Below are 23,447 nucleotides of genomic sequence, written 5' to 3'. Positions count from 1 at the left end.
AAAACCTCCGAGTGATAGAGAATCACTGAGTCTGTCTGTAGTGGCCCAGATACACAGAGATGGCATGATGGAACGGCAGCATTTCCAGAAAACTGGGCTAGAGCTTGGAAAGCATTCTCCCCAGACCTCAGACTGCAGAGGAGGGGAAGGGGTAGGCCCTGGCGTGGGGCCCCGGGACACAGGCTCCTGCTGCCCCAGGGGCTGGCGGTCAGGCGCCGGTCTGGAGACAGCATTCTGCACGTTCGGAGCTGCCTGCAGCCACAGCCCACTATTCTCCTCCCCAACGCTTCAAGCCAGCACCCTTCTAGGGGCCTTCAGGCTCCACACTGACTCCTCTCAGCCTTCGTCCTCCTCTTCTCTGGCCCTGGGTTCCAGAAAGTCACCCCCTGGCCAGGTTTGGAGGCGCTGAGCTGCTCTGAGCTCCCCGGCTGGCCTGGCGGGGCAGTATGTAGACTCCCCACCTCGGGCCCCAGCCTGGCTTCCTGTGGCCACCAAACCCGCATGCTTATCTGGAAGCCAGGAGCTTTGTCAGGCCCATGAAGGACTAAACCCCATGGCTTCTGAAAGCCTCATCTGCGTGTGAGAGGACCTAATGGGGCCATTACGGGATTTCAGGGCCATTTAGAAAAAGCCCGGCTCTGAGGCTTAGCGCAGCTCCAGTGTCAGGAGCCGTGGTTATTCTTAGCTCTGCCCCAACGGCTGCAGGCTCGTCGGCAATTTGCCTGACCTCCTTGTGTCTCTTCCTTCACAGTATGAAAAACCTACATGGCTGTGAGATGTGAGAGGCGTGAGGGAAATTCAAGGAGGGCCCGTACATTCTGCCTGGAGGATGCTACATCACGGATGGAGTTACTGCCGAGATGATCAGAGCAGAGATGTCCATAGAGCCCGGCCCTGGCCTGGGGGAATGGGAGTGGACCCGTCCCTCTCCCCATCACAGACGATGCCACAGTGAAACCCATCACCAAACAGGAGCAGGAAGCCACAGCAACCAAGAAAGAGGGGACGGACTGGTTTGAAACAACCAGTGTTGACACGGGGGCTGCCTTAGAATTTCCCGATTCCGAGCTCCTGGTTGACACACAGAGGAAGCTGGGCTGGGGAAGGAAAGGGCCTTTCAGGGGCTGTGGCTGGAGGCCCACAAGTGTGGCCCTGAGGACGGAGAGATCACAGGAAACAGGGAACGTGGTGGAAGCTTTGCTGACTGTGCTCTGAGCCTCCCTTTGAGTCAGCAGATGCTAGTTCGTCTTTGCCCTCCTGCACCCCCAGATACCTGCAGGCAAGGTGCCTGCCAGGGGCCCTCAAAGCTAATGCTGCCTTGAAATGTGGGCCAATCTAGGGATTTCCAGAGGACGTTTTCAGGGCAGGAGGAGAGAGAAATAATAACATTTAAAACAAACAAACAATATTTGATTTCATGCCTTTTCAAACTGGAATCCATTAAACTGGTTATGCATATATTTTATTTGTATTTATTTATTTTTTAGTTATTTATTTATTTTTTAGGCTGTACTGGGCAGCATGCAGGATCTTAGTCCCCCGATCAGGGATGGAACCTCGTGTCTCCTGCCTTGGGGGTCCGGAGTTTTAACCACTGGACTTCCAGGGAAGTCCCTGTGCCTATATATTTTTTTTAAAAGGCTGCAGGAACCTGTGTTAATATTTCCAGGTCTCTAATGCAGTGTTTTTAACAAGGCACAGACGTTTAGCAACGTGTGGAAACATTTGTGATTGACTGTCATCTGGGAGATTGTACCTGGCATCCCGTGGGTGGAAGCTGAGGATGCAGTTAAACATCCCTCGAGGCTCAGGACGGCCTGCCCCGTGAGAACCACCAGGGCCTTTGCTCAGCTGCCCGGGAACACCCTGCTCCAGCATGTGGTGCCGGAGTGCAGTTCAGGCTGGGCACTGCAGAGTGAGTACAACCCTCCTCCAGGCTGTGTGCCCGAACAGCAGAAAGCCACGTCAGCACACGGTGCCTCCATGAACTTCTTTATAACAGAGACACCAGCACCTGCTCCAGGACTCAGAGCCCAGAGGGAGGCTCAGGTACATGCGGGAGGGAGGCGAGTGTGCTCTGAGCACAGGAAGACTCTCAAAGTGCCAGTCACTTTCTAACAGCATCACAGGGACCTTGGTGACAGCGTCTGTGTAATGGTCATCATTGCACTGAATTTGGAGGGGTCGTATGTCAGGATCTCTGTGCATAACACACATGGGCATCAAACCCTGCACTGTGGGATCTCTGAGGATACGCTCTTTTTTTTTTGACAGGCAGTTTTGTGAATGGTGGCATGAGGTTGGGGGGAGGGAGGCCATTTTTGCTTTTTTACCGCAAATTCGTTGTCTGGGTTTTTCTCTCCCTTGCGGATCGGACGAGAATATTCAAATCGCTGGACCTCGTTGACTCTGTAGAAACTGTGCAGAGACAGGGAAATCATTAGCTATTTCACCGGAGAAGCAGCCGATTTGCTTTTAGCCCTGGGATCTGGTCTCCCTACACGTCACTGCATCCCTTAAACACCTCCAACCTTGACCTAGAGCGGTAGCTGGGCTGTTGCTCCCCACCAGCCTCACAGGAGAGACGTTGGCAGGTGGAAAAATTACCTTGGGTTCTTTGCCTTCTCTCTGTCCCTGCCAATGCTCAGGGGAGAAGAGATGCTGAGTAAGAGTGAAACGGGCAAAAACCGAGGAAAGGCGAGGCAAAGGAGAGAGGAAAAAAAAAAAACAACTTTGTTCTTCATTCTTGTGTTTGTTATTTGAAAGTTTTAATTCATGTGTCAATAATCAATGTATTAAATAATTTACTAGTTTATTAAACTTCTAAGAATGCATCTTGATTATGTTTTAAAGGTTTTGTCTATTTTAACTGCAGGTCTAGGAAGGCAGATTCTGCAACCACCAGGGGTGGCAGACACGGATGGACAGCTTGCCTTTCTCCCGTGGGGAGGAGGTGGGTTTCGCACACACCCCAGAGGCAGGCTGGGAGGCTTACTCATTCTCCTGCTCTGAAACACAGAGGCATTCCACACCAAAGGGAAATACAGGAGCGTGTCCACGGTTCACTATTACTTAATGCCTCTCTCTGAGAAAAACATATGTTGCAAAACTTAAAAATCTAAGCCTGATGAAAGCAATCATTCCTCAATAAGTCGAGTCCTGGTTTATTATTTCCCATGTTTGCTGAAGAAAGGTTAAAGAAATCGTAGTGAATTTTGCAGAAGAACCCAACCCGCCAAACTGCAGGATGTAAAACAGCATATCCTGTGCATTATGTGGCCATCAAAGAGGTCACTTTTTTTCAGCAGAACAAGGATGAAGTAGAAAAAGAAACTCTTCACATCAAAGAGACATCTAGGGTATGTGTTTCTACACTGCTGCTAAGTTAGGAGCAGTTCAATGCAGACACATACAGTCTCACTCAGATTCGGACACCTGGCCTGTGAGTTTGAAAACCCACCTCTGAGTCCCATGTTATGGAATCACCCTGCGGTAGAGGAGAAGGGTCTCTTCACCCGGCACCTGATTCTCCATCAGGAGAGTATGTCTGAATCCCTTTGCCTGCCTTCTGGGATCCAAACACTCAGGCTACCATGCAGGCACACAGACTCAGATCTCAGGCTGTGGGGTGGGGCCTGTGCCCTGGAGAAAAAGTCTAAGGGGGTCTCTCACCTGGTGGGTCAAAAGGAGACTGGATTACCCCCTCCTTCCCCTGACTTTCCTTGTCTCAGTCCCAGGTAAGGGACGGCTTCCCACCCTCCCAGCCACACTTGTTAACAACATGTCCCTTCCCTACTTTGATGCTGAAGAAAATTAGCTTCCCCTGCTTTTCAAAGTAAACAGAGCATCTGAAAAGTTCATCAAAGGCTGACATGCATCCTTCTACAGGTGAAGTTATGAAGAAGAGATCTGTGTACGCCTCTTACCACCCTCCTGTTGGGTCAGGGAAATAGGTTGATTACCTTACAATCTGCTCTGACACGGGCCTGTGAAATTTAGGAGGCAGATCAAGTTTGGGCTTTACTGTGAAGCACTGAATATCTGAAGGTCAAAGGTTAAGGTCATCAACCCCACGTACACCCAACCATGTGAACCAACAGCTTGGCCATCATTTTCTATCCCACGTGGTTGCCTGAAAGGATACATTGGCCGGGAGAGTTTTTAATGTCGTCGCCTGGTGGAGACGTTGTCTTCATCTTCTCAGCGTTTGGAAACTGAGTCAGTAGACGAGCTTCAAAATCCTCTCGACGTTCATACTCTTTCCCTCGATAAATGAACACTTTCCCCTGCAAACAATGACAAGCATTAAACAACACCCCAGGGACTGGGCCAGGTAAAGTGCACACATAAATGCATTGGTCTTCAGAGTGGGCTGGACAGTGTTTTAAGTGTCACTAAATCGAAGAACAGCTTGTAATTGCAGTGGTCTTACTAATCAAGAACTCAGGAACAGAAGACAGGTAAGTTGATACTGTTGAAGAAGCACTAAACACGCATTACTGAAGTCTAGCTACACATTTCAGCCTTAACAGCAGTAATCAATTGACAAAGTCATGAAAAACCAAATGAGCGATTAGCGCCCAAATCCTAGAGGGCAGGAAATGACCAGACAGGTTAAGGGCACCAGGGCCAATGGAGAACGGTGTCCACGTCTTCTTCTTGCTTCCAGATGGCGATTGTTTTTGTTGTTGTTCAGTCACTCAGTTGCGTCCAACTCTTTGTTGTTCAGTCACTCAGTTGCGTCCAACTCTTTGTGACCCCGTGGACTGCAGCGTGCCAGGCTTCTGGTCCTTCACCATCTCCTGGAGCTTGCTCAAACTCATGTCCACTGTGTTGATGATATCATCCAACCATCTCACCCTCTGTCGCCCCCTTCTCCTCCTGCTTTCAATCTTTCCCAGCATCAGAATCTTTTCCAATGAGTTGGCTCTTGGCATCAGGTGCACAAAATATTGGCGCTTCAGCTTCAGCATCAGTCCTTCTAATGAATATTCAGGGCTGATTTCCTTTAGGACGGACTGGTTGGATCTGTTTGTAGTCCGAGGGACTCTTAAGAGTCTTCTCCAGCACCACAATTCGAAAGCATCGATTCTTTGGCACTCAACCTTCTTTATGGTCCAACTCGCACATCCGTACATGACTACTGGAAAAACCAGTTTTGACTATATGGACCTCTGTTGGCAAGGTGATGTCTCTGCTTCTATAAGCAGTTTTCATTTTGCCAGAGAGAATTCAAGAGATCATGAAGTTAAGGTGGGGCCTTGGAGCCTAAGCATGACTTTCCAAGCTGACTCCTACAGTCACTGCCAGGAGATGAGCAGAACCCAAGGCACAGGGGTCCAGACGAAGTAGAGAGGCCCACGGCTCCTGGTCTCTCTCCTGGTGCTGAGAGGCTCTCATACGAGCAGCTCTGAGGAGTTTCCCAGGTTTGGGGGCTCAAATGGCACCCAAGACCCTCTCGTGCCATCCCAAATGATAATGGACAAGGGGCAGCACCCTCTCTAGTCTGCTGACCGGAACCCGCCGTGCGAGAGCTCGTCTCAGTCTGACCCAGCAGCGGACCCACCATGAACTGTGGACGTGCTTCTTCCCCAAGGTCGCTTAGCGAAGCTGGCTGGTCCTGAGCCCGTGGCACCCAGCACAGCACTGGAGCTGCACCTGGCCTTGCTCTGGGCTCTCTGCTGTTGTGAACAGTAAGGGGGTCACGGGTCGGTGTCACCCAGCTGGTTGGCAAGGTTCCTGCCTCCGCCCGGAGAGCCCGCAGCTGGGCCAAGTCTACTTCCTGTGTCATGACCTCAGGAAATAAATGCCCTTCCTTGACTTAATAAAAGCCAAAGGAAAAAAAAAAGTCCAGCGGGTGGTGGCTGGACTCCCCTCACTGAATGTTTGGAGCTGTCTTATGGATAATATTCCATCAACAAAAGACAGAGCAGAGCATGTAGCAATCTCCTCCCAAAGACTTGAGTTTTGTCCCTCTCCAAGGCCACATCTGTCACCTCCGTAAATTCTGAAGAGTCCATCTAGGGGTTGTTTCGGGTGATCGGGAAGCCCTCCTCTCCGCTCAGGCTGCCTCGTTGAGACCTGTCCGATGACACGGTCACTCTGTAAGTATGTCGGTAAGGAAAGTTCTGGTTCTAAGAAAAAACAGGTCTCTATACCTTCATGGATTCAACAGGTCTCCATACCATCACAGATTCAACATGGGTATTCTGAGCAGTAACTGAGTCACAAAAAAAGGTGTTAACGGGTAGCGCGATGCCACAGCTCCAGAAGGCTCCTGAATCTCCCCCTCCCCACCCATCTTGCCCCATCTGAGGGTGGTCTCAACATCACCAACTGCAACAAGGAAGGGATCACGAGCAGAAGCCACAGGGCCCGAGGAGCCAGAGGCTGGGGGCTCTTGGTTCTCCTCCCTGGACTTGGTTGTTGCTTCCATCAGGGATTGTTGGGCAAGAGGCTCCAGGCCGGCTGGTCAGGAGTTAGGGGCAGCCTTGTCATCTGCCCTGACCCTGGATGGACGCCAGTGTAGAGGAGGGGAGGAAGGACAGGGTGGGGAGGGGAGGGAGGGGAGGAAGGGGTGAGGGGGCGGGGGATGAGGGGGAAGAGAAGACAGACAGACCAACAGTTGGATCCTGCAGACTCAGCTCAAAGTCAAAATAAAATCTGTCTAATAAATTAAAAAAAAAAAAAAAGAGCTCCTATGAGGCTCCATTTTTCCCCTTCCCTAGTCCAAAGTTATTCTGAGTCCTTTTAAATCACAAAAGAGGGAACAATTTAAAAATTGAATGCTTTTTTTCCCACTTTGTGCTTAGGTATGTCTTAACGCACCCATTACAAGAGAAAAATGTTCTCTTTTCTCTAAAAAAATAATTTCAAGTAGAAACCAAAGTAATACGTAGTCTTAATTAGAAATATAAATACACAGCATGAGCATCTTTTAAGGCTATAAAAAGGCAAACATTTCAGAAATTCAGGATGATTTAATGTATAACAGGCTAGTACAAAACTAGCATGCATTTATTAGGCTTTACACTCGAAGGGAGACATAATAATAAAAGTGTATATAAAGGCTTTAATAGAAAAACACTAGTGAGTTATAGATGGAAACACTAATAACATTTTCTAGAAACATCAATTACTTTGCATTCTGAAGTGGTCCCTTCAAGCCTGAAAAGAGGAGGGGAGTGTAGGTATAGTCAAAGATATTTATTCCTTGTAAGAACCATAAATATTAATATAAATGCAAAAAGCTCCACATGTGATCAATTCTGAAAGAAACACAAAGGGGAGGGCCAGCGAGTCAGTCCTCCGAGGCTGTGCCCCCAGCGCCACCTGAAGCAGACAAATATCCTGCCCCCTTTCTTGGAATTGCCAATGTCATTGTCAGATCGACCCCGGACAGGTAGCCTGTGAAGTATAATAAATATATTGCTATAGCCCCACAAAACCAGCCAGGTGTGGCGGGAAAGCCAGCTCAATATTAATCAAGCCCTTTAAGCTAGTTATTCCTGCTTTGCATTGTCCTTTCGACGGGCAGGTGACCCAGTGTGGTCTTTGGAGCGTGGGTCTCATGTGCCCTCCCAGGAAATCCCTGGCATCAGCTGGCTCGGGGACCGAGAGATGCTCAGCCCACAGGGTTGCCAGGACAGGACGACGGGACAGAGCGTGGTGGCCTTAAATCCTAGCAGTGTCCACAGAGGGTAGCACACACCCCACGCCCAGCACCACCCAGCTCAGCGTGATGCAGGGCTTGTCTCTCCGTCTCAATCTTTCTTAGACACACACACAGAGGTGTATGTACAGATTCACACACCTTAATTAAAGCCTTATTAATTAAATTAATTAAAGATTGTCTTTTAACTTAATGTCGAAATCTTCCTTAATTCAGGGCTATAACCAAACATCCTTTATTCATTCTTTGGAAGGGAGGACTTTCTCTGGAATCTGAGTTTCTGATCAACCACTCTCTTCGGTGTTCATGGCCAGAGCTGCATGACCAAGACTTCGGGGTCAAGGAGAGACTGAAAGGTAGTGACAGGGACAGTCCAGATGCCCCTGGCACCCAGTCAGGACCCTGTGTGTGTGGAACAACTGACAGGTCACCTCCTGGAGCACGTCAGTTCTGCAAGGGTCACCTGCTGACATTTCTATAAAGAATGACAGGTCTTCAGCAAGTAAGTCCCTTTTGCTGGTGGCAGTGTGAAGGGATGTCTTATACCCTCAGGGATGCCTGGGGGTTCGGAAACGCTGGGGCCAAAGAAACACACCTTTGAGGCTGGGAGAGTCTCCCAGCTGGATCTACCTGCCCCAGACATCTGGGAGATCTGCCTGCCCCAGACATCTGGGAGACCTGCCTGACCCAGACAGGTGTGCCCTGGGTACAGTGCCTGCTTCCCTAAAACCAGAAGGATCACGCATGGGCTCCAAGGAAAACAGAAAACCAGGTGCCATTAAAAAAAAAAAAAAAAGATCGAAGATTGTAAGAAATGACAGGCAGACATGGTCAATGGCATCCAAGAAAGAATTTTTGAGAAACTCTAAACAGTTATATTTGGAGAAGGCAATGGCACCCCACTCTATTACTCTTGCCTGGAAAATCCCATGGGCAGAGGAGCCTGGTAGGCTGCAGTCCATGGGGTCTCGAAGAGTCGGACATGACTGAGAAACTTCACTTTCACTTTTCACTTTCATGCATTGGAGAAGGAAATGGCAACCCACTCCAGTGTTCTTGCCTGGAGAATCCCAGGGACGGGAGAGCCTGGTAGGCTGCCGTCTATGGGATCGCAGAGTCGGACATGACTGAAGCGACTTAGCAGCAGCAGCAGCAAACAATTCTATTGGGCTATTTTTTCTTCTTTTTTTTCTATTTGAGACACTGTTTCCATCCCTGGGTTGCAAAGATCCCCTAGAGATGGAAATGGCAACTCTCTCCATCATTTTTGCCTGTGGAATCCCATGGACAGAGGCGTCTGGTAGGGCGGGGGGTGCAGGTCTACCATCCATGGGGTCACAGAGAGTCATACACAACTCAGTGACTAAGCCACCGCCACCAAACAACTGTATTAGCAGGCTAGGCAGCATTTATTTACAAGATTTCTGGCCTAAAGATTATTGGGTGATTTGACTGATGATCATACTGTTTCTTCAATCGTGTCAAAGAGAACATGCTTGTCTCAGGGATGGAGGGTGAGTCCGAGTTTCCAGCACTGGAAATTCATGGCCAGTTTCTCATATACTTTAAAATATGCATGCTTGGAAATTCCCTGGTGATCCAAGGGTTAGGGCTCTGTACTCTCACTGCTAAGGACCCAGGTTCGACTCCTGGTTGAGGATCCAAGATCCCACAAGCCACACAGCCAAAAGAAGAAACAAAAATACATACGTTCAGAGCAGCATTATTCATATTAGCCCAGACAAAGTCTGCCAAGGACGAATGGATAAACAAAATGTGGGACATTGACATGAGGGGACATTACTCTTCCACGACAAGGAATGAAGTTTTGATACACACTACCTTGTGGATCAGCCTTGAAAGGTCTGTAGAATCAAGTAAATTCTGAGACAGAAAGTAAGGTCTGGGGTGGGTGGGGAGAAGAGAAGGGGAAATTATTGTTTACTGGGATTGGAGTTCCAGTTTCGGAAGATGAAAATAATCTGGAGATGGGTGGTGCGAACGGTTGTACAACAGGGTAAATATATTTAATGCCACTGAACTGTACACTTAAAGACAGTGAAGATGGTAACTTCCATGCTATGCATTGCTGTTCTTGAGTTGCTCAGTCGTGTCTGACTCTTTGTGACCCCATGGACTACAGCCCATCAGGCTCCTTTGTCCATGGGATTCTCCAGACAAGAATACTGGAATGGGTTGTCATTTCCTCCTCCAGGGGATCTTCCTAACCCAGGGATCGAATCCACGTCTCCTACACTGGCAGGTGGATTCCTGACCACTGACCACCAGGGAGGCCTATGTTATGCATTTCTTACTATAATTTTTAAAATATACATAAATCTCTGACGAAGAGTTCTCTTTAGGAAAAGAGAGATGGAATGCTTATATTCAATGAAAAAACATTATCAGCCCCTCTCTGGCAACCTGAGGCAAGTACAGAGGTATGAAAACAATGCAGACTCGCTTCCCTGGTAGCTCAGTAGGTAAAGAATCTGCCTGCGGTGCAGGAGACCTGGGTTCGATCCCTGGGTCAGGAAGATCCCCTGGAGGAGGAAATGACAAACCACTCCAGTATCCTTGCCTGGAAAATCCCATGGACAGAGGAGCCTGGTGGGCTGCAGTCGTGGGTTGCAAAGAGTCGGACACGACTGAGCGACTTCACTGAGAGACGCACTTGAGAGGCAAACCAAATCCTTCCTTGGAAAGAGCAGGCGCTGGCTGCCCAGGGAGCAATGGTAACCCAGTCCAGACAGAGCCCAGAGTTACCCGGAGGAAGGTGGGGAATCCTTGTCCGTAGTAACCGACGGCAAAGTAGTCAGGCTTGGGACGTATCACCTTGACGATGTTTTCATAAAACTGAGCCTGTTTTTTCTGAAAAGAAGAGAAGAAACGCATTTCAGGTTTGAATGGAGTATCTGAGAATTTGTGTGTCTGGATTCTTCCAGCTTTGCCAATTCTAGGGGGTGGGAGGGGGAGAAGGTGGGGGAGCACTGATGCAGGCGTGGAATTTAATCTCACCACTAAGCTATGACAGTACTTTTCATTCATCGCCCGGCATTCAGCAGGCGAATCTGACCAGAAAGCCAAATTCAGCAACCGGTTGTGATTTACAGGTGTTTTCATCACCAAAGAAGTGCCAGAGAGATGGCTTTTATCCTGATTCAATGTCTGGTCTTTAGTATTTTTAAAACATGGTATCGGTCAGATAATGGGATACATTAAAAAAGGATTTAAAAGGGGAGAGTTCTGTTCCACATTCATGGTACACATTAAAACATCATTAAGTCGATCTGCTGGATACAAAAATGATTCAGCAGAGAAAGCAGTAATTAGAAACTGGTAGGTTCTATGGAAGGACAAAGGGTTGGGCCACCCTCCATCAGTCCTTCATGGAGACGGGCTCAGAGTTGAAACCACTGGAGCCTCCTGGAGACCTCTGAGCATCCAGACCACTAGACACCTGGGCTCAGTGGTTTTCACACGCACATCCTTCAGAGGCATCTTCGAGTTTGATGACGAAAGCTCAGTGGGGAATGCTGCTGAGCCAGAATCAACCAGCAAAGAAATCAAAACTGTCCTCCTGGACAAATGAAGGAGAATCCCAATGTTAAAAGGAAAAGAGGGACTTTCCTGGCGGTCCAGTGGTGAGGACATGTCCATGCTTCCACTGCAGAGGGCATGAGTTCCAACCCTGGTCGGGGAACTAAGATCTCGCACATTGCTCAGGGAGGCCAAAGAAATGAATATAAAATAAATGGCTGTTGCATTAAAAAAGAAGAAGAAGAAGAAGAAGGGAAGGGAAAACTTTGAGAAGAACAAGTTGAGATTGCTTATTTTTTTTCAAAGAGAAGGAAAGGAAGACCTACCAGCAATTCGCTGAGCTGTTCATAATCAAACATTTCGTTCTCATACTGTTCTGCCAGCTCCTTGCCCAGGGCGATGGCCTCCTCCCACATCTGTGAGGGAAGAGAGAAAAACAAGGGCAAGAGAAACGCAAACCTGAATCATGCGGTCAGAGAGGGAAACAGCAACACCGCCGTTCATGATGCAACAAGCTGGAAACACGCCTGCTTAACCTGAAGACGCTGGAAAAACACAGATCTTTTCTACAGGCTCATGTCCTTTGGCTTGGGCCTGGTTGACCAGACCAGTCAGCTACTGGCTCATCAATCACACTGGCTGCTGCCCCCGGTCAGAGCAGCCAGCCGGCGGGTCCTGCCCCTCTGCAGGCCGGCCTCTGAAGCCCATCTGTCAGGGCAGCCGTGGAGCCCAGCAGGGAAACCGCAGGGCGAGTTTGAGAGCAGTGTTTGTGCAGAAACCGAGGACCAGATTTTGGTACTTTCCCAAATCATCCCACTTAAAAGAGCTACGTGTCAGTGGTCAGAAGGACAAGGATCTGTTTCAACTCTGATTTAAGGCTTGTAAGAATTTCATGTTATATGGGCAGATACCATTCAAAAAAGTAAGATCATGGCATCCACTCCCATCACTTCATGGCAAATAGATGGGGAAACAATGAGAGATTTTATTTTGGGGGGCTCCAAAATCACTGCAGATGGTGACTGCAGCCATGAAATTAAAAGACACTTGCTCCTTGGAAGAAAAGCTATGACCAACCTAGACAGCATATTAAAAAGCAGAGACATTACTTTGCCAACAAAGGTCCATCTACTCAAAGATATGGTTTTTCTAGTAGTCAGGTATGGATATGAGAGTTGGACTATAAAGAAAGCTGAGCTCTGAAGAATTGATGCTTCTGAACTGTGGTGTTGGAAAAGACTCTTGAGAGTCCCTTGGACTGCAAGGAGATCCAGCCAGTCCATCCTAAAGGAAATCAGTCTTGAATATTCATTGGAAGGACTGATGTTGAAGCTGAAACTCCAATACTTTGGCCACCTGATGAGAAGAACTGACTCATTTGAAAAGACCCTGATGCTGGGAAAGATTGAAGGTGGGAGGAGAAGGGGACGACAAAGGATGAGATGGTTGGATGGCATCACCGACTGGATGGACATGAGTTTGAGTAAACTCCAGGAATTGGTGATGGACAGGAAAGCCTGGCATGCTGCAGTCCCTGGGATCACAAAGAGTCGGACACGACTGAGTGACTGAACTGAACCGAACCTGCAAATGTAAAACCTGCCATCATTTTGAAAAGGAGAATTTTGAATGATAATAGTTTAAAAGTGGGTTTCCTAATCAGGTAACATTTATTAAAATGCTGATAAACTTTTGACACATGTAGACTAATTTATTGACACATGTGGTGAGCCTGAATTTCCCTTATTTGGGTGGGAGAAGGAAATAAAATACAGTGGTCTACTTGAGAACAGGAAAATTTGGAGGGACTGTCTCCTCCAGGAAGCCTTCCTGGATGCCACCCACCCTTCTCTGTACTATCACAAGGACCCAGGATTCCCCTCTTTCAAACCTTTGAGTATTAAAAATGACAACTACGGACTTAGAATTAGCAAAGCGTCAGACCACCTCACATACTGGGTCCCTAGACATGAACTGCCCACTTCTCCACTGGGAGTATCCCCATAAGTTAGTAGCACCAATCATGAAGGCAAGTGATTTCCAGCTTACTCTTTGTCCAGCAAGATGCCACCTGCATCGTCTCATTAAAGTGTCGCGTCAGGTGGGTGTTATTATTACACCTGTTTTGCAGATAAGGAAGCTGGGGGTTGGACAGGCAAGCTACCTGCCCAAGGGCAGAAAGTGGGGTAGACTCATCGTTTTCCAAAGTTCCTGCTCTCGATGACCATCTTAGTTGGAGCTGCTGTAACAAAATCCCACAAAACAGACACTATCCTCTCACAGTTCTGGAGGCTGGGAAGTTCAAGCTCAAGGTGCAGGCAGATTCGGTCTTGGTGAGGGTTCTCCTGACTCTCAGACAGTCGCCTTCTCACTGCATGCTTGTATGGCCTTAAGCAAGATCTCCTTCCTCTCCTCAAAAGGGTACTAATCCCATCATGGGGGTCCCACCCTCATTATGACCCAATCTAAACATATCACATGGGTATATCATCACATGGGGCAGGAGGTCAGGGTTGTTCAACATATGACTTTTGCAGGAATGCAAGCATTCAGCCCGTAACAATGACCATCTGCCAGCCCTTCCAGCTGCCCTCCACCCCCTCCTCCTGGAATAGGTTTTCAAGGATGCTAAGCTAGTCCTTAACTCCAGGCTTTCACTCGGAACACAGGGAGCTGGTCCCACACCTGGCATACCCTTGGCGCTGAATCCTCACCTGCCTGCCAGTCTTTGCCTTTTCTTGGCAGAACCACCCAGTCGAGGGCCTTACTTATTACTGAATCACCCAATAGACTTAAAATACTCTTTACACAGCTGCTGCTTAAAGACACCATCTGCTATTTTTGATGAGAAAAAAGCTATTCCGAAATTGTATTTTAATACTTTGAAAGACATCATAAAGATAAGCTCAAAGGAGAGAAAGATTTCAGAGATAGGACCAGCAGCTAGGAGAGAGAGAAAGTGGCTGAGATGCTCTTTGGAGGACCACATGCTTCTCTCCCCAGGAAGCCTCTCCTGGCTCCTCCATCCTGCCGAAGCTCTCACCCTCCGAATGTCTGCACCCTCTGAATGTCTCCAGCTGCTGCTCCAGCGAGCTCAGGTCCTTTGCCAGAGTCCCAGCCTCCATCTCTCAGAAGAGGGAGCTTCTCCACTTTTTATGTTTCTTTTAAGCTCCAGTGACCAATTCCTCCCTCAGTACATTTCCATTTCAAAGAAATCATTACCTCTAGTTGAAGTTCTCACTCAGTGGCCAATACACCACTCCCTTAGCTGCCTACAGTCTTAGGGCTTCTAATTCACTGCTTAATCTGTTTCTAGACAGAGGAGCTGCTTTAGATACCTAGCAAAAGTAATTGTTTTTTTAAAGAAATACAAGTGGAAAAAGAGAACGTTGCTCAGTCATGTCTGGCTCTTTGCAACCCATGGACTGTAACCCGCCAGGCTCCTCTGTCCATGGAATTTTCCAGGAAAGAGTCCTGGAGTGGTTGCCATTCCCTTCTCCAGGGTATTTTCTCAACCCAAGGGTCAAACCCACGCCTCCTGCATTGCAGACAGATTCTTTCCCATCTGAGCCACGCAGCACAGATGCAAGTCTTGAGTAAATATCCAACTCACTCAGGGGTCACATGGTTGTGCTCTTTGTCAGATTTTCTATAAACGTATATTCCTCTTCCCCACCCCTGCTTGTTTTAAAGCCTCCTGCGTTAAGGAGATCTGCTTCTACTTTTACTTGGCTAGGGCTCCACAGAGTGTGGGTCACTCATATTTCCCATGTGAATACCTTGGAAAATATTTCTGTGCCAGAGAGAAAACAGATTTCATATAACGGAGATTTAGATTATCTTGGTAGAAGAGTCGCTTTAACCTGTGTGATTGAACATCCTGCCCAGGCCCTGTTCTTAGACGTGCCATAGGTCGATGAGGGTCACCACGGCCGCAAATGAAAAAAGCATCCTATCAGTGCTCAGCTTCGTGTTCTGATTAGAAGTCCGGAATCCGTTTCATAGTGTCCTTGGCCTTGCAACGTGGAGCACACCCTCCCCACTCCCCGTTTTCATCAGATGACCTCTGGCTATATTCTCTTGAGATAATCACCTTTTACTTCGGAACCTCTCCAAGTTTCATTTCTGCAAGTTTCATGAACAGAAAATCCTTTTTCTCCCTGATGAAACTTCTTCATTAGAACTGGCCACAGAGAGCATATTGGCAGTTGCTTTGACCCAACTGTGAGGTTGACGAGTGACCAGTCGGGCAGGGAGACAACACTGATCTCACTGGGTCAGGGAGTAGCAGCAGGTGCAAGGTGAGATGGCAGCCTGCACAACAGCCCCCTTAAGGAGAGTACAGCCTGGCCGTGACCCACCAGGATACTGATGGGCAGCTCTGAGCGAAATCACTAACTAGCTGTGAGCCAATTGCCAGTCAAGATGTTTCATGGGATGCTTGGATTTCAGTCACTCTAAAACTCACCTAGTTTTCTGGGTGGTTGTTGGGAAACGAGTCATATTCTAGCACCTTCTAATTTTCCAGGGTCCTGCACAGGTCTCTGACATGTAAAGGGATGTAGATTCAACACTGTGGGATTCCAGAGAACTGGTTTAGGGTCATCAGCAGCGAGGGGGTCAGGGTGACCCAGAAGTAGCCTTCCATCCTGGTGATTGAGGGCTTCACTGCAGGAGTGATTGAGTGAGCATCTCTTCCCAGTCCCCCGAGGATGAGGGGCTGGAGTCCTCGGGAAAGATGTGTCTCCATGGCGGCTCTGAGGGGTGTGGTCCAGCAGGGAGAGGGTCCTGCAAGTCCTCTCCTTTACAGAATGGAGATGCCTTGTGGGCTCCTCCCCTCTCTCTCAGCTGCTCCTTCTCTCCCTGAGCCACGCCCCATCCTGGGTCTTCTGCTGGTCTCCCTTGGTTTCCACTGATCTGAGCAAAGGCTGGACACTTTCTGAAGACGTTTCTGAGGTCCAGCATCACCACCCCCACCCCTGCAATGGAGCCTTCTCACTGTGGACTACTCCAAAGCTGCCTGGTTTCACTTAATGACACCACGCTCTCTGACAGCACACACATCACTGCACCAGCCGCCTGAGAAAGGTGGCTGGATGGGCTGCCTGCCCTCCAGTAGGGCAGGACACACAGCGGGATCTAGGACTCGGGCCAGACTTAAGAAACCTTGATGGGAGGCTTCTCACACTGACTCGAAGATGAATCCTGCCTTCTGGGACTGTCACGTACTCAGGAATTACTGCTCCTCAAAAGCATGTTCCTCTTTGCCCCACAGCAAGTCTTTATTAATCTAAATGGAAAATGATTTGCTCAGTTTTAATGCCCCTGGGAGGAAAATAGGAAACGAACAGTTTTTTTTTTTTTTTTTTTAAAAACAAAGAGATTTTTTGCCTTTTTCTTTAATAAAGGACCTTTGTAGTTCTGCAAGCCCTTAGAAAGCCTAAACCAGGCATTGAAAGAGATAGTTGCGTTTTGCTTGGTGGTTTGATCAGGAGGAGAATGGACCCACTCTGCCACTCACCCCTCACTCTGCAGTAATTACTGGGCACCTGTGACAGGGGTGGGTTCAGAGAGCATAAGGAGGGGTACAGACAGTTCTTGGAGGAGGATTTGAGGAAGAAAAGAAACAGGCAGTAGCTGGAGAGGGGAGTTAGAATGATAGAGAACTTTTTTAAAAGATGGGGGAAATAATAGCATGGTTGTAGGCGAGTATGTGGGCTTCCGAGGTGGCGCTAGTGGTAAAGAACCTGCCAGCCAATGCAGGAGACGTGGGTTTGATCCCTGGGTCAGGAAGATCCCCTGGAGGAGGGCATGACAAGCCACTTCAGTATTTTTGCCTGGAGAATCTCACGGGTGGAGGACTCTGGTGGGCTACAGTCCATAGAGTTGCGAAGAGTCAGACACAACTGCAGCAACTTAGCAGGCGAGTACGTATTAGCCAGTAGGGAGGAAAACAGTGCGGCCAGTGGGAAGAAGACAGATGGGCCAGAGTGATGTCCTGGATGGGCCTGGGGGTCTGGGGCCTGGGGGGTGGGAGCAGCCTTGGACAGGAGCACAGACAGCCGTCCCTGGACCGGAGGGACTGATAGAGACCCACGGCCAAGAGTGTGACCGGCCGAGTGGAGGCCAGAGATGTCCCACACAGCCTGGGGACCGCCAGCTAGAAAATCAATGACTTTGACCAAGAATTCCCATGTAAAGGAGAGGAGCCGAAACACTCAGAGCTGCCGGAGCTGCCTGGAAGGGAGTCAAACCTCCCCGGACTGATTGGAAGTTGCTCCCCTGTCAGCTCTGCAGCCACGGGAGGCTTGTGCTCAGGCCTCTGAGCCGTGCTGGGTACCCAGCTCCTCCGGGCATGCACACATCTGACACTGACCCCATATGAGAGACTCTGTGCAATCAGCTGACTTCAAGCCTCTGGAGCTGTCTCCTGCCTGTCCTAGTCCCCACTGCCCCCACATCCCGTGCCTGGACCCCTGCCCCAGCCCACGCCCACCGGGCTTCTGCCACTGTGAGCCCAAATCACTCCCTGAAAGGGGGACAGTAAAGGCAACCTTGCTTATGTGCATAAAATCTCACTGGCTCCTTGGGTCTATGTGCGTGCATGCTTAGTCGCTTCAGTCATGTCCAGCTCTCTGCGACCCTGTGGACTATAGCCTGCCAGGCTCCTCTGTCCGTGGAGTTCTCCAGGCAAGAAAAGTGGAGTGGTTGCCATGCCCTCCTTCCGCAGATCTTCCCGGCCCAGTGACTGAACCCGTGTCTTTTACGTCTCCCGCGTTGGCAGGCGGGCTCTTTACCACTAGTGCCACCTGGGAAGCCCGCTTCGTGACTATGGAGTAAGTCAAATCTTTAGGAGACATGCAAGGCCGTGGACAGACTGGCTCCCAAGTTCTCTGCATCTGTGTCTCCCAGGACCCCCACCTCACCCCGCTGATAGACAGACTGGCTTCAGAAGCCCTGGCCTGGATCAATATGGTTCCCACTCTTTGGAATCCCTGCCCATCCCCCACTCTTCAGACTCCCAGCTCCTCCCAGCTATCACCTTGCAGGCTTCATCTCTTTCTCCAAGACCCAACTTGTGATGTGTGCTAAGTAGCTTCAGTCATGTCTGACTGCCAGGCTTCTCTGTCCATGGGGTTCTCCAGGCAAGAATACTGGAGTGGGTTGTCATACCCTCCTCCAGGAGGTCTTTCCAACCCAGGAATCGAATCTGCGTCTCCTGTGACTCCTGCATTGTAGGTGGATTATTTACCACTGGGCCACCAGGGAAGCTCAAGACATGGTTTACAGGTCACCTTCTAATGAAGTCTGCCCTTTCTCCTCAGGAGGGCGAATCACTCCCATACCTGTTAGGTTGGTAGACTCTGAACCCGCAGTGCAACAGTCAGAGGGCGGGTTTTGCTATTTGCCTGCTCATCCATTAGCCTTGGTTCTAGACTTCTCAGCTCGAGGCAGGCCTTTGGCCTCCCCAAGTTCAGGCAGGCAGGTGGCACCTGGCACCCAGGAGACTGGGTTGCAGAAACACAAGTGAGGGGTCGTGCAGGGTGGGCAGATGGGGGGAGCAGGGTTGATACCAAGTCCAAACTTCGATTTTCTCTGTGCTGATCACAAACGGTTCTTTTCTGGGAGCCCAGTCATAATTAACACACGATCTCTATGCTCACTCCAGCCAGATTCTTGCTAATTGAACAGATTCTGGCAAATATCAGGATTTCCAAAAATTCTGGAAATGCTGAGACTATACCAAGAAAGAGGGTGATGGGATGCTCGTACCTGTAATTCCTCTGACTGACAACTGTGCTTTCAAAAAGGAAACTCAGAGGGTGAGAAAATGTCAGCCCCAATACTCAGAAAAGCAACCCAGCCATTTCACTAAAAGTGGAAACTTGCTTCCAAACCCCTATTTTTAGTTCACGGGATGATGTAGGATGCCGCCTTTTTTTTTTTTGACTTGGGCACAAGGCAAAGTGCAAACTTCGTCAAGGAGAGGTTATTTTAAGGGAAGAGAAGACAGAGCTCCAGTCGAAAATAGTCCCAGAGCTTCAGACACCACGTGGGCCGTCAGCCACGAGCCCCCTTTGCCAGTGCCAGGCTGGTTCCCGGTTTTTGAGGTGGTGAACATCAGGTTCACCGCCTCCCTCACTCTGACTCCATTTCCCTGAGAGCAGGGCTTCTATTTTCAACGCGCCCTCCATAGAGAAGCCTGGTAATTTTCAGTGAAGTACTTGGATTAAGAGCTTTATTGAAAATTACTAGGCCTCAACCACACACAATAGGACAGACAACTCAGAGCATCTTCGGAACAGAACGCTCAAATGCCGCGATAATATCTGGCAGCGGGCTTTCCGGAGGGGCTCAAACGGGTGGTGAAACGAGAACAGAAAAAGAGTGAGGGCTAATTATCAGCCCGGGAAGGAATAAGGGCAGAAGAATGAAACGGAAAACAGATGGAAATGACATTTCTTTCTTTTTTTTTTTTTGGTGAGAAAGAAAAAGATGAAAAGACCAAGAGCTGGGCTGAAGGACATTCAAAACTTTTAAACGGTGGAAAAGCAAAAATAAAAGAGTGATTTTTGTGCAGAAGAAATACAGAAAGATAACAGAGCCTAATTCAAAAGCTGGAGGGTCCAATATAATGGAGCAGAAAATCCATTCAGCGTTGCTGCTTTCTGAGCACAGAGCTGGAGAGACTTTGAATATAATCCGACCCCAGTCCTGTGCTGGTGCCCTGGACTTTCCCCGCAGATGCTGGTGTCCGATGTCTGAGAGGTCCGACGGGCACCAGCTCCTTTAAGGGCCTGTGAGCACAGTTCCCAGGACACAAATCTGCACTGGATTCTGTAAATCCCTCCTCCCCCTAGGAAGCTGAATGTTGAAAACAGTCACTGAAAATGAGCTCTAGGATGAGTAAGGTTCCCCCCTACTAAGGACAGAGTGAAGGTTTCCTTAATCACCTAAGGGGACAGCCTGTATCAATGGCGTGATGCCCCAGTCACAGCTTTGCCAGGTTCAGATACCATTTATTCTACAATTGCGTGGTCCCCAGCCATTTCTAGGCTTCAAGTTCAACTGTAGTATGAAGGCCTCTCGCCTGAATTATTGTTTTTTGCAGCTGCTAAGTTGTGTCCAACTTTTTTGCAACCCCATGGACTGTAGCCCACCAGGCTCCTCTGTCCATGGGATTTTCCAGGCAGGAATACTGGAGTGGGTTGCCATTTCCTTCTCCAGGGGATCTTCCTGACCCAGGGATGGAACCTACGTCTCCTGAATTGGCAGATTCTTTAACCACTGAGCTGAATATATGGTTTTAAACCAGAATTGCAATTTTAACAGGTGTAAAATCAAACCAAAGAAATTCTTGTGTTTTCAGTATAACGCAGGAGAAAATTCAAATGTGGCTCTTGAATCAGCAATGAAGTCAATGTCTATTTATTTTAGATTTATTTCAGTTTTTCAAATATTCATTTAGGGTAAGGAATATATCTCAACAGGCACATGAGCAACGCCGCTGCCAGTGAGGACCCCAAACGGAGGGGCAGGCAAGCATCGATTTTCCAACAGTCCGTGGATGGAAGCACTAGCAGAAACCGTCCCCAACAGTAGCAAAGTCTGGCTCAGGGCAGCACCATCCAACGGAACATCGGCCAAGACACACATGCAGTTTTAGATTTTCTAGTAGCCACATTTTAAAAAGTGGCCTTCATTTTAGTAATATTCACTATAGCTGGAATATTGCCATTTCAACACGTAATCAAAAACACAAAATTCATGAGATATTTGACAGGCTGCCGTAACAAAGTACTCAGGTGGCGTGTGTGGTAAAGAACCCGCCTACCAGTGCAGGAGATGTCAGAGGCGTGGATTCGATCCCTGGGTCGGAAAGATCCCCTGCAGGAGGGGATGGCAACCCACTCCAGTATTCTTGCATGGAGAATTCCATGGACACAGGAGCCTGGTGGGCTACGGCCCATAGATTTGCAGCAAAGAGTAGGACACGACTTAGCACATACTCATACACACACACATATACACACACGATAAAGATCGGGTGCCTTAAACATATTATTTCCTTCCTGTTATGGAGCCTAGAAACCGAAATCAAGTTGTCAGAAGGCTGGTTTCCTCTGAAGCCTCTCTCCTCAGCTTGTAAAGCAAATCCTCAGCCGTATTCTCACAGGGTCCTTGCTCGGTGTGTCTGTGTCCAGATCGCCTCTTCTATAAGGAGATCAGCCATCCTGGGATCAGAACCCACCTCCAACACAGTCATATTCTGAGGTAGGAAGGTCAGGACTCCTGCACATGAATTTCCATGGGACACAGTTCAGCTCCTAACAGCATCCTTTTCTCATGCTGAGCCTTAGGATCCAGTGCATGTTGCATATTTCAAGTGTTAATGGCTGCTTGGCGCCCGTGACTCTCACAGCTGACAGCTCAGGTCAGGGTCCCCCATTGTAGGAGAGCTGGCTCCCTGGGGCGTCTCGGCCGGGAGGGTCCCTTCCTTCCAGTTTCTGTGGGTTGAATCAATTGCCACCTATTACCCATTTTGAGATATTTTTCCCCCAAGAATCGGCAGATAAATGGATAAGGAAGATGTGGTATGTAAACCCAATGGAATAGTGCTCAGCCATAAAAAAAGGATGAAATAACGCCCTCTGCAGCAACATGGATGGTCCCAGAGATGATCATGCTAAGTGAAGTCAGATAAGGACAAATGTCATATGATATCACTTATATGGTGGAATCTAAAATATGTTACAAATGAACTTATTTACACAACAGAAACAGACGCACAGACATAGAAAACAAAGTTATGTTTACCAAAGGGGATGGGAGGGGTTGAGAACAGATAAATTAGGAGTTTGGGACTGACAGATACACACCATTATATATCTAGTACATAACCAATCACTCCAGTACTTTTGCCTGGAAAGTCCCATGGACGGAGGAGCCTGGTGGGCCGCAGTCCATGGGGTCGCTAGAGTCGGACACGACTGAGCGACTGCACTTTCACTTTTCACTTTCATGCATTGGAGAAAGAAATGGCAACCCACTCCAGTGTTCTTGCCTGGAGAATCCCAGGGACGGGGAAGCCTGGTGGGCTGCCGTCTATGGGGTCGCACAGAGTCGGACACGACTGAATCGACTTAGCAGCAGCAGCAGCAGCAGCAGATAACCAACAGAGACCTACTGTACAGCACAGAAAGCTCTACGAAGTATTTTGTAATAGCCTAAATTGTAAAAGAATCTAAAAAAGAATATGTGTGTGTGTGTGTGTGTAACTGAATCGCTTTGCTTAACCTGAAACTAACTCAACATTGCAAATTATCTGTATTTCAATAAAAATGTTAAAAAAAAAAAAAAAGAATTTCAGTCTGGATGTGCAGAACAGAAACGTAGGCATCCAGTCCTTCCCGATGTCAAGTTCTTCATCTGTAGCAATGACCTCAGCCACTGTCTTATTCCAGAAAAGTCACGGAGGGTGTTATTTCTCAAATCATCACATATACCCATACCTGGCAGGTATAATACGACCATGTCTTGCTCTTATTTCTTAAATGAATGTGTCTGGCAGGAAATGCTGAACTTTATCTTCTGCTGTGACCTCCCGTTGCCCAGACTTCTCGCCTGCTGGGATTTCGGGCATCGTGGCCACTGGTTCTCTGGTGCTCCTTTTCCCTCACCGCCCAGCCGGGACATGTTGTTCCCAACCCCTCCCTAACCCGAGAAAGAAACTCCATATGGAGGAACTGGGCTCAAGGCCCATTACCAGGTTCTGAAGATTGCTCTGTTTTCACATGTCCAGTTGCGGGAAGTGTGCAATTGAGGGATTAGAGTGAATGCTGCCTTTTCTGGAACATACACATACTTAGGTAATTTCCCTGCGCCTTGAGAGCCCTTGGTTAGAACCCCGGCTCACCCGTCTGATTAAGTGTCCTGGCGATCTACCCGCTTTACCTGGTATATGGAGGTGCTGCTACACGGCTCCCCCCATGCGTACTTCCCCACCCGCCGAGGCTCACGTGATTTGCTTTAGTCAATGGCATGAGCACCAGGACTTCCCTGATGGCCCAGTGGCTAAGACTCTGCTCCCAATGCAGGGGCAGGCTGGATCCCTGTTCAGGGGGCTAGATCCCACCCGCTGCAACCAAGTTCACACGCCACAACCAGAGATCCCATGTGCTGCAGCTGAGACCTGGCACAGCCAAACGACAAAAAACAAAGAACACGAGAGCAC

General features: G+C 48.7%; 1 protein-coding gene across 4 annotated transcripts in view; it reads right to left on the bottom strand.

Moving 5' to 3' along the window:
* DOCK1 (dedicator of cytokinesis 1) overlaps window positions 1-23,447 on the bottom strand; it is a 562,075-nt gene that overhangs the window by 37,437 nt on the left and 501,191 nt on the right. For 2 of the 4 annotated variants that reach the window (XM_086377709.1, XM_086377710.1), the window contains exons 39-43: window positions 11,539-11,628; window positions 10,439-10,543; window positions 4,145-4,286; window positions 3,963-4,041; window positions 2,334-2,418 (exon numbers count right to left, since the gene is read on the bottom strand). In XM_086377709.1, the coding sequence (XP_086233835.1) occupies window positions 2,334-2,418; window positions 3,963-4,041; window positions 4,145-4,286; window positions 10,439-10,543; window positions 11,539-11,628 (501 nt within the window). Of the gene's footprint in view, window positions 1-2,333; window positions 2,419-3,962; window positions 4,042-4,144; window positions 4,287-10,438; window positions 10,544-11,538; window positions 11,629-20,636; window positions 21,721-23,447 lie in introns of those variants that run through there. The other 2 variants (XM_086377711.1, XM_086377712.1) reach the window with 1 other exon arrangement.

The sequence above is a fragment of the Bos grunniens genome, chromosome 26, assembly GCF_055505025.1.
Source record: "Bos grunniens cultivar Pamir isolate PY7600 chromosome 26, Bosgru_T2T1.0, whole genome shotgun sequence".
In the NCBI taxonomy this organism is placed as follows: Eukaryota; Metazoa; Chordata; class Mammalia; order Artiodactyla; family Bovidae; genus Bos; species Bos grunniens.
This window is presented reverse-complemented; position numbering and strand designations above follow the sequence as displayed.